Raw genomic sequence first — 18,801 nt, 5'->3', positions numbered from 1 at the left:
ACACTGGAATGCAGATCGAGTCAGCGCCTGCAGTGTTGCCAACTGCTCCGCTGCAGCCCAGCTCCACTCGTAAGCCAGGTCCCGACCCTAAGGCATTTCTAAAGGTCGTGGACCAGTCCAAAACATTTATTGAGGACCCAAACCTGTCCCAGGCCCTTGAGCCAATGTGCCAACTCATGGACATCTGGTGCGACGCGGCCATGTCCCTTGAAGAAAAGATACAAGCCACCATGAGCTTCGTGCAGACACTAGCGGCCAGCTTCAATGCCGCACACCCCTAATTTAGGTCCTGTCACGAACACTAATCCCGTAGACAGTAGTTTAGGTACCATCCTCTACTGGAATGCACGAGGAATTAGAAACAAAATAATCGAGTTTACAGATCATTTACTAAAATATAAGATTAAAATCGCGGCCATCAATGAGACTCACCTAATACCAACAGATAGATTAACGATATCAAACTATAATGTTTACAGGCGTGACCGTGACACCAGAAGCGGAGGGGTGGCCTTAGTGGTCCACAGAAGCATTAGGCACACAGAATTTTGTTTACCTGCATTTAATGAATTATAAACTGTTGCAATAAATATTAAAATCAACAACCAACACATAGTACTTATTTCCATGTATGCACGGCCGGGTAGGTCTCTCACTTTGAATGAGCTGGACATATTATATGGCTCAGCTCCTGCATTTTTAGCAGTTGGCGATATTAATGCCAAGCATAAGGATTGGAACTGTCGGAGCAACACAGCCAATGGCTTCCTGCTGCAACGGCACGAGTCTAATAAAAATTATCAAGTTTATGCTCCCTCAGAGCCCACACACGATAGCGGAGCACTAAGGCAAACCCCCGACATACTAGATATCGTTTTAAATAAGAGAGTCCAAACGGGATTCGAACTCAGAGTCGTCCATGAACTGTCGTCTGACCACTTCCCAGTACATTTAATATTCGATGACGCGGACACTGACACCAATCCGCCGAGAAAAATCAAAGACTATAAAAAAGCTGACTGGCGAGGCTTTCAGACGCATCTATTAGATAACGTGCCCGCAGCCGATGCTGCCAACCTAGAAACTAAAGAAAGTATTGAAACAGCAGTAACAGAACTCACAGTAAATATACAAACTGCAATAAACTCGTGCATCCCAGAAAAGGAGGTTAAGTTTAAGCAGGGAGAGCTGCCGGCATACATAAGGGACTTAATATCACAGAAAAGTAGACTAAGGCGCGAACATACTAGGCGTAGACAGCGTGACATTAAAGCGCGTATTAATGAATTACAAAGAATAATTTCCGATGAGATAACTCTGTGGAGGGACAGCCAATGGGAGGCGAAAGTCTCCCAGCTCCAGGTGCAAGATGGTAGCACCTGGAGTATGACAAAGCGGTTCCTCCACAAGACAGATAAAATTCCTCCATTACAAACCCATACTGGAGTCGCTTATACACCAATAGATAAAGCACAGGCATTCGCGGACACATTAGAAGAAGCATTTAAACCTAATATCGAGCCCTGCGACCCAATATTTAATGCAATGATATATAGGGAATTAAGAATAAAACTAAATCAGCCTTTAACTTCAGAGCCTTATCTAACTCAATCGCAGGAAGTTAAGCAGGCTATTAAACGTATGAAACCGCGTAAAGCTCCGGGAATAGATGGCATACAGGCAGTTGTCCTTAAGAAACTGCCTGATGAAATTTTAGAGTACTTAGCTGAATTAATAAATGCCATGTTTAAATTGCAATATTTCCCTTCACAATGGAAACAGGCCAACGTAATGGTATTTCATAAGCCTGGTAAAGATAAAACAATGCCACAAAACTATCGGCCAATTAGCTTACTAAGTATAATGTCAAAGGTAGCTGAGTACATAATTTTGCAACGACTCAATACTCATATTAAAGAACGCAACATATTGCCGAATGAACAATTCGGATTTCGCAGCGCGCATTCCACTACGCAACAACTAGTACGCATGACGGAAGAAATAGTAACAGCGTTTACATGGAACAGCTATAATGTAGCAACGTTTCTAGATGTAGAGAAAGCTTTTGATAGAGTCTTCCACGCAGGCTTAATCTATAAACTATACCAAGCCGATTTCCCCGACTGCTATATAAAATTATTAGCCTCGTATTTAGCCAATCGCTCGTTCAGAGTCACTACAGAGGGGGCACTGTCAGACGAGAAACGAATCAGAGCAGGCGTTCCGCAAGGTAGCATACTGGGACCCGTTTTATTTAACATTTACATACACGACATGCCTAAACCTGAGCATCGCCTAGTACAGTTCGGCCTATACGCCGACGATACAGTATTGTTTAGTAGGTCACGCAACTTAAATCTTGCAACAGAAAGGCTTCAAACTGCGTTAAACTCACTAGAAAATTGGTGCACGAAATGGCGAATTAAAGTTAATCCTACAAAGTCCGAAGCCATTGTTTTTACGCGGAAACATCTCCCGCCACTAGAAAATAGGCCGCAATTAACGCTATTCAATGCAGAAATACCGCACAAAAACGTAGTAAAATATTTAGGCGTACATATGGATCGTAAATTACTATGGCGCGACCATATAGAAGCAAAAAGAAAGGCGGCATTCACGAGATTAATGACACTCTATCCAGTCATGAGTCGACGACGAGGTAGCTCAGTTAAAAACGGATTAACCATATATAACGCGCTAATTAAACCCATTATTACCTATGCGGCACCAGTGTGGGCAACAGCAGCAGAATCCCATCTGAAAAAGCTACAGAGAATACAGAACAAGAGCATTCGTATCGCGACTGAAGCACCTGTGTATTGTCCCGTCAGGGCCATGCATAGGGAGCTAAAACTCGAATTATTAAAGGACTATTATGTTAGGACTACTCAGAAATTCTATGATAAATGTAAATTAAGTGAAAATCCGTTTATTTCCTCCCTTGGCGACAAAGATCCGGATTTGCATCGGAAATATAAAATGCCGGTTTCAATCCTGGCTCACAGGCCCCCGTAGCTGCGCTGTGGTTGGCCGACTCGTCCGGCCAATGAAAATACTACTCGTGAATTAAAATGAAACTTCAAGTTAATTTATACTTAATTACAATAATAAATAGTTAGGCTACCAAACGTAGCGACAAAGAGTGTCGTACTGCATTAAACCTGCCCTCTGCCCTCGCATTCAGTGAAAGTAAACACCGATCGAGCTGGGGATGCCGATACGAGTGGCATGCTGCTTGCTGCCGGGCATGGTAGGCCTGTGGTGCGTCGCGACGATATAATTTAAAATTAGTGGTAGAAGTCGTGTCCTGTGATACGTGTTTGCCCGGATAGTTAGTGCAAATAAACACCGATCGAGCTGGGGTTGCCGATACGAGTGGCATGCTGCTTTCCGATGGGTACCACTGCTGCAGGGCATGGCTACTTAAAATTTTGAATATTTAAAACAATAATACGAGTGCTCTGTTCCCATTCGCCTGTGACTTTATATGTTGGCAGTTCTACCACTATATTTAAGTGCGTAGATATTAAGATACTAAATAAAGTAATATAATATATTAGGCTAAGAGAGAAAAATTAAAAATAATAAAAACAAAAAAAAATCAAATAAAATACCAAAAATATAATAGTTTAATTCATATTAAGTTATAAGCTTTAAGATATCTTAAATAATGTAGCCTACGCTCCGCACTAGCAGAGCGTACACATAGTGAAATATGTTCTGTTTGTGTATGTTTAGTAAGTAAGGTGTTCTAATTTTCTACTTTTAGTTTAGGTGCTACTGGAGGCGGAGTGGGTGGCCCGGTGTGGCCAGCCACCACCAGGGGCGCTCGCGTCCCTGGTCAGAAGATCCAGAACTGCAGAACAACAAACAATGCGGACATTTAAGTCCAAGCGCCCAAACCCCGCATGGTAGACTCTTTCTGCTCTGACCAACTCTTCTTCCTGAACCATCCTTCTTTCTCCCGTATTGAACCTGCCTGAAATTAATGCATGAAATTTGGCATCCCGCATGAAAGTGCCCAGGGTTTTCCCTGTGTCTATGCAGGTTTTACCTGGGCCCAACTTATCTAGTAGTTTAGTCTAGAGTTAAGAGTGAGGGGAGTTAGTCATGGCGCCAATCGCTGCCATGGCTGGCCAATCCCCTCCTAGCACACGATGCATGCGACCCTCTCCCTGCATGGCTAATCCCAGCATGACTAAGGCGTATAGGCTTCGGCCTGAGACGCACTTAGGTCCCTCCCTAACCCGGACCCCTCCCAAATACACTTAGTTTTAGTTAGGTTAGGAAAAAAAAATTAAAAAAAAAAAAAAACCCTTCTCAGTCGCACCTGTGTTTCCGTACCATGTGCGTCTCTGCCTGAGGACGGGAGCAGATAGCAGTTCCCGAAACGTCGCTTGTTTCTGTTTTGGTAAAACTATTGTATTTGTTTGTCTTTTCGTTTTGTCGTGTTTTTGTCTCGTTTCAACTGTTGTGCTGAATTATTTTGGGTTCAATATTTTTGTGTTATCATTTGTGGGTTTTTTTTTCGTTCTCTTAGTACATTTTTCTTTGTTTTTCTTTTTTTGTTGACCATATTCCTGTTTCGGAATATTTTGTGGTGTTCATATCTTTGTTGACAACAGCAATTGTTTGCTTAATTTTGTGTGTTTTTTGTCTTTTTTGGGTATTTTTATTTATTTATTTTATTTATTAGTTTTTCTTCAACAGAAAAAGTTCTTAGCAATGGCGTATGTCCAAAAACTTACATCAAGTCATGCACTCCCATTGCACAAATCTTTTAAAGATAACAGAAATAAAGATGGCGAAATTCATCAGATAAAATGAAGATGGCTGCCTCTAGCAGACAAAATCAATATGGCGAAGCCACCGTAACGAAAAATGCAACGCAAAGGAGTAGTTGCTTGATTAAAAAATGGTATAAAGTTCTAGAAAACAAAATGGCAGGCGTGATGTCATAATTCAAAAATTACGGAAGGTTCTCGAAAAAAAAAATGGTATAATGTTATAAAAAACTAAAATGGCAAATTCAAGATGGCCGCCAGGGTCAAATGTCAAGGTCATAAAATATGGCAGCCGGAAATTACAGAATATTAGATGGCCACCGGAAGTCACGTGATCCTAGATGGCCTCATGAAATGATGTAATCCAATATGGCAACCGTGGCTCACTGGATCTAAACCTAGGACCACGTGTCCCCATACCTACTAAACCTACTTACAATCACAAATCATGTCAAATGCTTAGTCCGTTTACACAATTATCTGGAGAAACCTAAACGCATCATAGACTTGCATATTTCTTCTAGCACATACCGTTCCACAACGTCTCACATAAATCAATTTATAGGTTACAGCTTCAATATTATGCCTTGGTACCATAAGGTAAGAATTACAACTAATTCCCGTTAAAATTGCACTACATGCAACCATGAGCATGAAACAATTCATGAACAGATCAAACAATGATACCTACATATCCCTTATAAGTTTAATTTCTTCGGTACCTAGTAAACATGTTTGTAATATAACTTTCGAGGTGCTATTTTTCATCATGACATTTAAATATGCTAAATAATTGTAGACAGGCTTTATTATGCAATTGTGTTTTAGTAAGTTTTGGCACATGTTAATGGAAATATATGCTGGATATAAAAGCGCATACAGGAAAGGTTGGAAATCTAAGGGACATTACCTTAATTACACTAACCATGCTGTTAGATGGATTTCTACAAAGCAGCACATGCTAAACTATGCCCTGACCCAACTCACCTGCACATCAACAGGCATACTGCCATGCTGTTCCATGTGAAGTCTCAACTTGACCAAGTCCTTCATCTTACGTGGGTACGTTTCCTTCCTCTAGGTGGGTCAGTACCAACAACCAGGCAAACAAAACTCAAAAACAATTTATATAAAGAGACATTCCTTCTCATGATAGCCATTCAAATAGCACAAACCTTAACTCAAAAAAACAATATTTTAAACTTCACCACATCTAGCCAAAACTAAGCCAGCTACCGAAAACATATATGATTAAGTGACGCTTTCGCTCATTCTTGGGTAAAATATTACAGAAAGCGCAAAAAATCACTTAAGTTTTACTCGGCACCATTTTTTTTTTTAAATTTGTGATGTGTTACAATTGTAACTTTCTTTCGCTAACAACTCTGATTAATTTCTACAGGTTTATGTGTGGAATATTTTAGAGAACTACTAGAAAGTAGGCTATCCGTCAAAAACAACATCAACAACAACAACAACAACAACAACAACAACAACAACAATAATGTGTCTGAAAATAACACCAGAGATATAAATCCTGCAGCAAAGCAAACTTTGATTTAGGCCACACATTACTATTGTTTGTAAAATTATGGCATAATGTTCACCACTAGACGAAGTGAAATAATTTAGAGTAGGGAGACGGCACTAACTTGAAAAAAAAATCACTACAGTCCAGTTGCATCCATCATGTTCCCAAGAGCTAGAATAAACAACTTGGTTCACAAGAGATCTAAGATCTATCGCCTGCCTGGAGTCTGTTGTGCGCACCCAGCTGTCGAGTATTCCATAGCTTTGGGAGGCCGGTAGGGAGTACGAACATCGGATAGAATAGTTATGAATGGTAATATGAGTTCGTGCAGTTAAGAAAATAGAATAATTTATAATTTATTTTTATGACTTTCTAAAAAGTATAATATTTAAGCACGATAAACAAATAAAATATGATTTAATAACCAAATGGTCATCAAAAACAATTATTTTAGTTAAAAATTTAATCATCAAATTAGACAATCCATAAAAAAGTAAACAAAAAGTCCACAACGAAAAATTATAATAATCCTTAATAAATATGTAAAAAATAAAATAAAACAAGCATTTAGCTAGAGTGTACAGGCACTGATATGAAGCATGCCGTCACTTTCAATTGAAATCAAACAAATATTTATAACACTATATTCAACATTAATATACATCAACTAAAAGATGATGATTACAAATAGACGGTCAAAATGAATGACAGGGTAGAATTTAATGTAATGTATCAAATTAAAAAAAGATCTAGTTTAGTAAAACAACGATTATAAAGTAAGTATGTTATGGAATAATTTTCTTTTTTTAATTTATGTACTACATTTCCGATGGTTTTTGTAGATGAAATAGCTGAGGTACTACCTAACTAACCCTTTTCTTAAGTTCTTGATAACGAATCCAAAAAACAGCAAAACATTTTCAAATAACCAACCAATTATGTAGTGTCATTAAGTACATAAAACCCCAAGTTTCATGAACAATTGCCTTTCAGTTCAACAACAGCCCGTGGACATAAATTGGGGCCCACAATGATACTACCAATAAACAATATGCTTTGCCGAACAATCAACCGATGAAAACAAACATCCCGTTCATAAAACATAATCCAGCTCCGACAAAGCTCTGAGAAAATTACACAACCCACATCTCCATTACGTCCCTGTCCATAACAGTGTTAAGATAGTTAGGGTTATTAAACTAATTAAGTTTCTGTAGTGCGCATTTGCATGTTTAGGTATTCTGGATATTATACTAGGCGACAGTTCTCTCAATAAAAGTCACAAATGATTTTCATACTATAGATTTCATGTACACCTGCCCTGTAGTATTGCGATAAACGTTGTGTCTGCTGGGTTGTTATAGAAGACATAATTACCCTCCGGCAGTATCCTTTCCGATTTGTATATTTCTTGGTTCTCACATAATAGGTTAGTAATTTAAATTGACTAGAGTTTTCAATTTGGAAATCTCTTTAACTGAAAACCATTAAAGTGTGATGCATTTAAACTCACTATTATTTTATATAATTATTGGTACATTGTAAAATAAAGTGTAGCTGAAAAAAATTCAAGAAAACTTCGCACAGCTAAATAACTGGCATAATGCGGGCTTGCACGGTCATTCTTTAAGAAAAAGGAAAATATTAACCCATTTAATTAACTGAAACTTATTCACACAGATGACCCTGCTCCTCTCAAACTATTACTTACTACTGTATTCTATAGCGAAAAGAAAACTGTCAAATAACCTTCATTAAGACCAAAATTTAAAATCATTAAAAAAGACTAATTTTTGCATAATTTTCACGCAGCATTCTAGAATTTTTGTCATAAGTCTTATTTAATGATTTTACATACTTATGGAGCCATGCATTTTGATGCAAGCAACTAAACTATGTGACCTGAAACATTTTTTTCAATAACGAATACCTCGTGACATAGTGCATATACTTATAAAGCTGACTTTACTTTTGAGAGGATGAAACTGTAAACTTAATTAATTTCTGAACCAGGGTCTTTGTACAACGTTTAAGTGTAGTTTATGAGCAGAAATGTGAATCGACGTGAGACAAGTTCAACTTAATTTTCTAAGTGTGTCTACGTTAGCTTGTTAACTCTTTACAGATACAAATACTGTTAATTAAGTTTTAAGGGTTTTTCAAAAGCGCTGGTTTATTTTAACAAAGAAAATTGTAGTCAAATACTAGCACTAATAGATAATTAGCTACCTAAACCAAAAAAATTGTTGCACTAGATATAACACAAGCAAATCGGAGAAAACCTAAGTTAAAAAAAATTTAACACGTTTCTTATATCTTCACTTGACAGGGCAATGCAACGAAATCTTAGCTCCATGACAATGTGAATAAGCACGACTAACAACAGATTTGTTGAGAACAAAGACGAAAATGTGGGTTGTCTTGCGCAAAGTTACGAGGAGCTTACAACAGTGAGCTTACACACGAAAGCGACTATGTTGGGGACATCGTTCCCTGCAAGCCAGTCTGATCGTACACACAGCGATCGAGGCCAACGACAATGCTTCGTTTTCAATCGCAGGGCAAGACTACACATATCCTGTACTCAGAGTGCTGAGCGAACACATCTACTAATACGGTGAACTACTGCTAGATTTGACTAGATGCAGTGGTTCAGGAGAAACATTCGTGCATACTGCAAAGCAGGTGCACCATGTCTAGCACTGGCCACATGTGGCGAGACAGCGACATGCTAAATATATATTTGGAATAATTAGAAATGGTGAAAAAATCAAAGATAAAGCAAGGGTTGAAATAAAATTAAAAACACAGCTAATAATAAACTTAAAAATAAAAATATTTTGCACATTATTGCGATTGCCGTACTCCTCTTGGTGCGTCTTAAAAGAAAGGTGCTAAAAAATAGTAATTAATGTGAACGTGCACCACTATATTTGTATTAATAAAACATTGACTGTAAACGATATAAGCATGCATGTATATATGCATATATGTATGCGAGTACGAATTATTCATGCCATTATGTATGCATATATTTATGCATTTATGTATTCATTCATGTTTTATGTAAGTATGCATGCACCATGTATGCGTGCATGTGTTCATGCGTTAATGTTAGTATATATGTGTTTGTAGAGGTGTTAGAAACTGTAATTTTATTAAATTTCTTCATTCAGTATCAGCTTTTGGAGATAAATATTTTTTTTCAGGATATTTTCTTTATCGGTTCTACCACTTGAGTAGTATATGAGCCCCATTACTATACACTCGCTTGAATACTGAAAACATGTGCGATGAATGAACAAGTACCACCAGATATTAGATCAGACATAAATAAAAAAAAAAATTTTTTTACTACAAAAATGCAGAAAAACAAATGTAATTAAAAGGCCATAATTTCGATCATTTCTTCTAACAGGAATCCATAAAGGCAAAATTTATAATTTTTATGTCAAATTGAAAGTTTCATATTTAAAATTATGCTTTGCATTTTATAACACAATATTCATATCTGTCTATTTGTATGAGCTTGAATGAATATATAACTCCTGTTATTTTATGTTAATTTTATTAAATATATCAACAATTTAAACAGATAAATGTGCAATTTTTATTAATTGGAAATATTATTTATGCTGAGAAATATCACAGTTCAATTTATTTATACATACACAAAAATTGTTTCTTAAACTGTGCGATAGTGCAACCTTTGGCAATAAATTTATTTTCATCACTCAAAATACAAACAATAAATTTTATATTTGAAAGAACTGAGAAAAGATATGACTCCAAGAGAACTGAGAAGAAAACCACTGAATTTATTCATTTCTATCTTACAAAAACCGATTATTGACTTCTGCCCATAAAAGCAACGTTTCCTCATTGGCATTCCATCTGCCAATAAAACGATCAAAATAGAATTTGCATTTGTATCTATACAATTGTTCTTTAACAAACACATTATTTTGTTATAAATATAATTTTAAAAAAGTATTTTGACGCAATACATGTTAAAGGTTCGGTATCAGCACCGAGATGGTTATTTCATTTTCTTATCATTACTCTAATTCAGGAATTGTTCTTGTAGATCTGTCACGAAAGCTCTCTTTGATTTGTTGTTGGATCAAAACATTTGCAAACCAGATATTACCATTGGTTGGCTTTAAATGTTTACGCAACTGGCGGGTCAAGGTTCCTGAGGCCGATCCAAAACGGACAGGAAGGAGCTACATGTGTAGGGGGTCGACCCTATTCCTGGAGTTAATGACAAAAGGATATGTACAATATTTCTGGATGAAAATCAACGATTATTTTTAATGAATAACCGGTTGTTGATCACTGTAAAAACCGCGAATCTTTATGTCCAGCAATCAGGTTAATAGTCATTGGCATTAAAGCTCCAGCTGAGGTATCCTGTGTCAGCTCTGATTGTGTAGTGATGATCTTAAAAACTGGAATTAATTAACCTTTCCTCCCGATTCCAGCTCTGAAGGTACTCGGAGTGACAAAACGAGCTAGTACAGTTATTAACAAACAGGCCTTATTGGAAATTAAAAGTTTAGGAAACACTAAACAAGTTATGGCACTGGTGCTGAAGGGTGTGGTGAAAACTATCATATTAGGAATATATTTCATTACCAAGTTTAAGATTGTCCTGGATTTCGGTGAATGGATGGTCACCAAAAAATATAATCAATATATATCTACATTGGCGGAAAAATGGCAAGTCACTGACAAGCCCGTTTCTCTTATAAGAAAGGAAATACCTACGAATAGTTTACATAGAACTACGGTAGACATTTTATGAGCTACTGAGTCGGATTTGAAAAACCCCATCTGAGACATAACTATGGTGAGTCCGAATTTTAAGGGGCAGCTTTTGGAGGTATTGCGGAGACATATATATCCAACTTTTCTGACAAGCTGGGTTTAATAACCTTCATGAGGCTAGAACGGAATTAAAAACTGATGGAGTTTCCACAGAAAAACATATGCCATCCCTTCTAAATATTTGAAAGAAGAGGGAATTTCCTTCAACTTGTGCTCGACTGGGGTACAATAAAGCGTGCGTCTTATCCTCACACTAACCCGATATTATGTGTCAGAAATAAGGAAGGATCCGTGCATCTGTGCATGAAGCTCGAGACACAAATAAGATTATTGTACGAGATGGAGAGAGTCCACGGCCCACTAGTGACATACTACGATTGGACCAAGGCATCAAATTTCTTATGACTGTTGATTTTTCAGCAGGATACTGGCAAATACTATTTAAAGAAAATGCTAAATAGTACACAGCATTGTTATTCAAAAATTACCAGTACGTGTTTCAGGTAATGACGTTTGGATTGTGCTACGCGGACGAAGAATTCACCAGGTGTTTGGACGCAACTCTAGGACTTGAGTGTAAAACATTCTCACATGCCTATGTAGACGACATTTTGATTACATCAAACCCTTACGAAAAACACCCTAAACATATGCATATAGTGTTTTTCGGAACTGATAGACGCCAGCATGATTGTAGAGCCAAAAATTACCATTCTTAAGGCCATATTTTCACTCCAACCGGTATTAAGACTGCGCCTGAAAAATTACAAGTCATTTAAAACATTCAAATTCCCAAAAATATAAAACATCTAAGAGATTTTCTAGGAGTCATAGGATTTTATATAAATTATAGTAACCAAATAGTTAAGCTAGCCATTCCATTGTTTGAATTGCTTTAAAAAGATAAAATATGGGAATGTAGTGACAATGAACAGAAAACATTCGAAAAAATGAGTGCCGTGTTTCTTAAAGAATGTGACATATACCACCCTATACAGGATCGAGAATTTAATTATATACCGATACTTCCGCGCATGCCCTGGGGGCGAAACCAGTTCAGCTCGACGAAAAAGGTGTGGAAAAGACAGTAGCAACAGCTAGCAGGACATTAAATAATGCTGAAAAAACTATACCGTTACAGAAACTAAAACTTTAGCCATAGTTTAGGCTTTAAAAATATTCATAGTATTACTATTAGATGAATGAATAAAACTATTAACTGATCACCAGGCATTGACTTGTCTTAAAGCTGAAAAAAAAATTTCTGTAGCAGATTGACCCGATGGTGTCTGCTAATCCAAGAATATGATTTAGAAATACCTCAGATCAGAGGAAAGGAAAATGTATTGGCAGATTACCTTAGCTGTGTCCCGGATTTATCAATGGGTTCGGTACTATTTGAACTTCGTTCAAAAGAATTTCTGGAAGCCAATATGTTAACAGAACTACAGAAAAATAATTAGTACTTAAAAATGTTTTCAAAAAATTTTGAAATTACAAACTGAAGATGAAGTTCGTCAAAATTTGATAAATAAGTTTTAAAAATTTGATGTTACACGCATTATATACAGCAAGTATTGTATTACTGTCGAGGGAATCGTGTTTTGGCCAAGTAAGTCACGATCAAATTTTGAAAATGTGTGGAAACAGATTGTACCAAGCATATGATAAACCGAAGTGTTCGAGAAACATTACGTTTTGGGTCACATTGGGACTAAGAATCAAACAGGATTCTTGAGCAGACAGTTGTATTGGCGCGACATGTTAAAAACTATTGCCACCATAACAGTGTGTTGTGATCTGTGCCAAAAGAGCAAACATGCCCATCGAAATTTGGTAGGCGAATTACAGCCCTAAAAGACCTGGTATACATGTTCGGACAATTAACAACTTCGGCGGCTGTAGTAATATTTATATTCGTAGTAATGGAAATTTTTTCGAAGTTTAAGAAATTTTACCCTGTCGCAAAAGCCTCTGGAAAATGTTATCACAAAGTGAAAAAATTTGCAGAAGAAATTGGAAAACCGTATGGTTCTTTCCGATTGAGGAACACAATTCATGGGCACCCACTGGAAATTATTCCAACATCATCGGCACATCCCCAGAGTGGTCCAGTGGAGCGTCAGATGCCGACGTTAGGAAACATGTTACGAGCGTTTTGGCACGAAGCACAACGGTGTTGGAGAAATAAAATACCATTGATAGAGTGTATTTTAAAAAATACGATACATTGCTCGACGAGTATGTTTCTGTACGAGATACTGACGGGAAAGCGCACTTGTCATTAAACGATGTCTATCCGCAGTTTTGTAGCCTGTCCGGACTCGAGTAGTCCGGGCACGTTACAATGTAAACTGTAAAATTGAGAATATCCCTATTCTGTAATATATTACAAATTACAAATATTCTGAAGGGACATTCTGTTAAATATTAATTTCCTAAGCAAATGTTCTGTTATAATGCCTAATTTTTCTATGAAATATTTTTGTTTACTTTTAAGTTGTTATTTTTTTTTGTTTCTCGACTATTAAATTTTTTCTCTAAATATCTAGTTGAAGACGAAGTGGTGTAAAAATTATGTATATATTTATCTTTTATTGTAAAGAAAACAGTTTGTATAACGAAATAATTTTGTGATGGTTTATGTTGTTGTGAAATCAGAAAAAAAGGTTCCAGAACAAAATCAGTCGATAAGAAACCATCCTCTAGTTCAGAAGAATATAGCGACGAATATAGGCATAATTAATTGTGATAAACGTATTTAAGGATGAGTTAAATATTTAATGCTCGTTCTACAAAACTCTATTAAATAATCCCATGATAATTAGTGAATAAATGTTATATTTAATAAATTTAAATAATATTATCTAAAATCTGAGTCACCACATGAATTTTTGAGAATACCAGAATACATATTCGATAGTGTAGTTCATAGCAAGAGACGATATAACTAATATCCTACTAGTGAATTAAACACTAGATCATTAAGATAAGTGGTGCTTTTAGAAGAATAACTACAACATAGACATTAGTTAAGAACGAGCCAACTACGTCAACAGAAGGAGGGAAGCGCCATCGTGTGACCACTCCGAGAGCCATTTGCAGCCGAATCCAGCCTGGGACCCCGTTCGTCGAGTCACCAGCCGAAACCCAAGGAACCAGAATATGATCGTAGTTCGTGACGAGTACTAATTGCCACGGGAAGCTGACGACACATCGATTTTTCTTCAGGAGCGTTGACTAGTTCTGTTCGATATTACAACGCTAAAGGTACTGTCAGTTTCTTTAATGCATTATTGCACAACTGTTCTGATGTCCAAGCCAAATTAAATTCATATCTTTAAGTTTTAATGAATTTGAAATTTTTTAACTTCTTGGGTGAATTAAATCATTGTTATACCAATCGTTGCCAAATGATTCAAATAACTATTTCACTTGAACAGATAAGTCTATTCTTACATGTTGAATCACACACTGGTTAAATTAGTTGTTCACATTTACTTGAGTAATTATACTCAGAAGTCCAGCTCTTCAAGCATTGAGTTAAGCCAGAGCATGCAATTATATTTTATTTAGAATATAAATTTCACAATAAGTAAATATATATTGAGATTAACAACCAAAGAACTATTTATTTGTGATTGCGTTCTTCGTACTGACAGAATCGTGCAACACTTGGAATTGTTAGTAATTCTGACATAAGCTGTATCTATTTACAACTTAATACGTTGTATTTTCTGTTGGAAATTCCTTTGTGAACTTTTGAATGGAGAATGCGTTGTGCACGAAATAACACTAAAAATACGTAATTATTAATGTTTCATCTTAATTATTTGAGATAATTTTTCATGTATCTTAAAATATTGCTCTCATTCGGTATGTTGAAACTTAGTGTTATAGTCGTCGTAGTAAATTGTGGAAATGTATTATATCATTTTATTAGGAACACACACATTAGTTTGGTAAATTTATATTGTGTGTAAATATAAATAAAATATCATAGTTAATAACAAGCTAGATTCATTGAACATCGTATGGGAATATAGAGCTGTGTCACTGCAGCACACATGCTTGATTGGTGCGGACACACAGTTGCGCACATGCAGATCGCCAAGGCGCGTCACGACAGTTGCCCAGTGTGGCCTCGGGCCTCGGGCCTGTGCACCCGCGGAGACGGAACAAGCACAGGTACAGCCCGAGGGGTGCGGGGGTCTCCTGCCCCGCAGCACCACACACCACGAGCACGCTGCTTGCTCTCCTGGCTTCATCCCCCCCCCCCAAGACCCGCTCCTTCCCCTGATACCTCACCCAGCTACCACCCTTCTTGTGAGCCATAGAAGATATCTACTGGCGATTTCACGGACAATTTGCTCCACTACCTCCTGTTTTGCTGCTTTATTGCGTGCAGGCGCAACCAGCACCGCACAGATAACTGTTCTCCGGCCTTAGACCGACGCTTCTAGGGTGAACCTTTTGCCTGTAGATTTTATTCAGTGAAGTACAACTACTTATCTTGCAATTAAGAGATACTGCTCTGAAACTGCTGCTGACTATTGCCGTATTTTGTAGAGTCAAAATGTGGGATTTGTAAATTTTATCTTTGCTTTCTGGACGTTACTTCATGGTGAGTTATTACTTTTTTTTAACGACCCATTACAGAGAAAACAAAGAGGTTTTGGTCCATAGTCTACCATTTTATTCGTTTTTGTTATCTAGTCATTCTCTAAAGTTCAGTCCAATGGGTTGCAACAAGTAGGTGCGATCTCCATGAATAACCACCAGCCAGCAGTTTCTCCACTTCAATCACGCCGCTCCATTCCGACCACGATTCTCAGCAAGTAAGCAAACTGGAATTCATTGCATTCTGGTGGTATTAAGAATATTACCATATATATATATATATATAAATATACCAAATATATAAAACCAGAGTGATTGTTTCTATGTCAGTGTTGTCAAATTCTAAAATATTTATTACAACGAACCAAAACTTCTCTAAAAATATTTTCCTTTTTCGGAAAGCAAAATTGATTTCAGATGATACAAAATGTTTTTGGCAACGGGCACTTAATCAAAACCAAAATTACAGTCAAAATTTAAAATTATAAATTAACAGCAAAAAATACTTCAGTTGAATAAAATTATTAAATCTTTTAATTAATAACAAAAAAATAACCATATTAATTTCCCTGGGTTAGTGGATGTGACCGAGACCGGGGCAGTAAAATAACATTCTCAGACACTCGCCATTTATGGAACAGTCCGCGCCAGTGGCGACTGTCTTCACTCTTGTACCGTCCACGAGTCACAACTCAGCCAGAATCATTGCGTACTACGTGACGTCACCCGATGAAAAGGTTATCTTCGCTCGAGTCCGTACGAGTCCCGGACCACCCTCACTAGCTAGCGTGAGCCAGAGCAGTGCGCTAGATAAGGCGCGCCATGGGGGGCCTCTGCAGTCGGTGGCAAGCAGTAACTTGACGGAATCACGACATCACTATGGTAGGTCGCAGTCCCAATGTGTGCCAGAGCAGTGCGCTAGATAAGGCGCGCCATGGGGGGCCTCTGCAGTCGGTGGCAAGCAGTAACTTGACGGAATCACGACATCACTATGGTAGGTCGCAGTCCCAATGTGTGCCAGAGCAGTGCGCTAGATAAGGCGCGCCATGGGGGGCCTCTGCAGTCGGTGGCAAGCAGTAGCTTGGCGGAATCACGACATCACTATGGTAGGTCGCAGTCCCAATGTGTGCCAGAGCAGTGCGCTAGATAAGGCGCGCCATGGGGGGCCTCTGCAGTCGGTGGCAAGCAGTAGCTTGGCGGAATCACGACATCACTATGGTAGGTCGCAGTCCCAATGTGTGCCAGAGCAGTGCGCTAGATAAGGCGCGCCATGGGGGGCCTCTGCAGTCGGTGGCAAGCAGTAGCTTGGCGGAATCACGACATCACTATGGTAGGTCGCAGTCCCAATGTGTGCCAGAGCAGTGCGCTAGATAAGGCGCGCCATGGGGGGCCTCTGCAGTCGGTGGCAAGCAGTAGCTTGGCGGAATCACGACATCACTATGGTAGGTCGCAGTCCCAATGTGTGCCAGAGCAGTGCGCTAGATAAGGCGCGCCATGGGAGGCCTCTGCAGTCGGTGGCAAGCAGTAGCTTGGCGAAATCACGACATCACTATGGTAGGTCGCAGTCCCAATGTGTGCCAGAGCAGTGCGCTAGATAAGGCGCGCCATGGGGGGCCTCTGCAGTCGGTGGCAAGCAGTAGCTTGGCGGAATCACGACATCACTATGGTAGGTCGCAGTCCCAATGTGTGCCAGAGCAGTGCGCTAGATAAGGCGCGCCATGGGGGGCCTCTGCAGTCGGTGGCAAGCAGTAGCTTGGCGGAATCACAACATCACTATGGTAGGTCGCAGTCCCAATGTGTGCCAGAGCAGTGCGCTAGATAAGGCGCGCCATGGGGGGCCTCTGCAGTCGGTGGCAAGCAGTAGCTTGGCGGAATCACGACATCACTATGGTAGGTCGCAGTCCCAATGTGTGCCAGAGCAGTGCGCTAGATAAGGCGCGCCATGGGGGGCCTCTGCAGTCGGTGGCAAGCAGTAGCTTGGCGGAATCACGACATCACTATGGTAGGTCGCAGTCCCAATGTGTGCCGGAGCAGTGCGTTAGATAAGGCGCGCCATGGGGGGCCTCTGCAGTCGGTGAAAAGAAGTAGCTTGGCGGAATCACGACATCACTATGGTAGGTCGCAGTCCCAATGTGTGCCAGAGCAGTGCGCTAGATAAGGCGCGCCATGGTGGGCCTCTGCAGTCGGTGGCAAGCAGTAGCTTGGCGGAATCACGACATCACTATGGTAGGTCGCAGTCCCAATGTGTGCCAGAGCAGTGCGCTAGATAAGGCGCGCCATGGGGGGCCTCTGCAGTCGGTGGCAAGCAGTAGCTTGGCGGAATCACGACATCACTATGGTAGGTCGCAGTCCCAATGTGTGCCAGAGCAGTGCGCTAGATAAGGCGCGCCATGGGGGGCCTCTGCAGTCGGTGGCAAGCAGTAGCTTGGCGGAATCACGACATCACTATGGTAGGTCGCAGTCCCAATGTGTGTCAGAGCAGTGCGCTAGATAAGGCGCGCCATGGGGGGCCTCTGCAGTCGGTGGCAAGCAGTAGCTTGGCGGAATCACGACATCACTATGGTAGGTCGCAGTCCCAATGTGTGCCAGAGCAGTGCGCTAGATAAGGCGCGCCATGGGGGGCCTCTGCAGTCGGTGGCAAGCAGTAGCTTGGCGGAATCACGACATCACTATGGTAGGTCGCAGTCCCAATGTGTGCCAGAGCAGTGCGCTAGATAAGGCGCGCCATGGGGGGCCTCTGCAGTCGGTGGCAAGCAGTAGCTTGGCGGAATCACGACATCACTATGGTAGGTCGCAGTCCCAATGTGTGCCAGAGCAGTGCGCTAGATAAGGCGCGCCATGGGGGGCCTCTGCAGTCGGTGGCAAGCAGTAGCTTGGCGGAATCACGACATCACTATGGTAGGTCGCAGTCCCAATGTGTGCCAGAGCAGTGCGCTAGATAAGGCGCGCCATGGGGGGCCTCTGCAGTCGATGGCAAGCAGTAGCTTGGCGGAATCACGACATCACTATGGTAGGTCGCAGTCCCAATGTGTGCCA

At 39.7% G+C, this 18,801-nt stretch overlaps 1 protein-coding gene across 12 annotated transcripts in view; it reads right to left on the bottom strand.

The window, feature by feature from the left end:
* The window catches only part of LOC134531601 (proton channel OtopLc), a 620,588-nt gene that overhangs the window by 256,860 nt on the left and 344,927 nt on the right, over nucleotides 1–18,801 (bottom strand). For 2 of the 12 annotated variants that reach the window (XM_063367333.1, XM_063367334.1), the window contains exon 6: nucleotides 5,772–5,861. The exons of the other annotated variants lie outside the window; for them this stretch is intronic. In XM_063367333.1, coding sequence (XP_063223403.1) covers nucleotides 5,772–5,861 — 90 coding nt within the window. The remainder of the gene's footprint in view (nucleotides 1–5,771; nucleotides 5,862–18,801) is intronic. 12 annotated transcript variants of the gene reach the window in all.

Source organism: Bacillus rossius, chromosome 5 (assembly GCF_032445375.1).
Source record: "Bacillus rossius redtenbacheri isolate Brsri chromosome 5, Brsri_v3, whole genome shotgun sequence".
Taxonomy (NCBI): Eukaryota; Metazoa; Arthropoda; class Insecta; order Phasmatodea; family Bacillidae; genus Bacillus; species Bacillus rossius.
The sequence above is the reverse complement of the archived record's forward strand: the minus strand, read 5'-3'. Positions and strand labels throughout refer to the sequence as shown.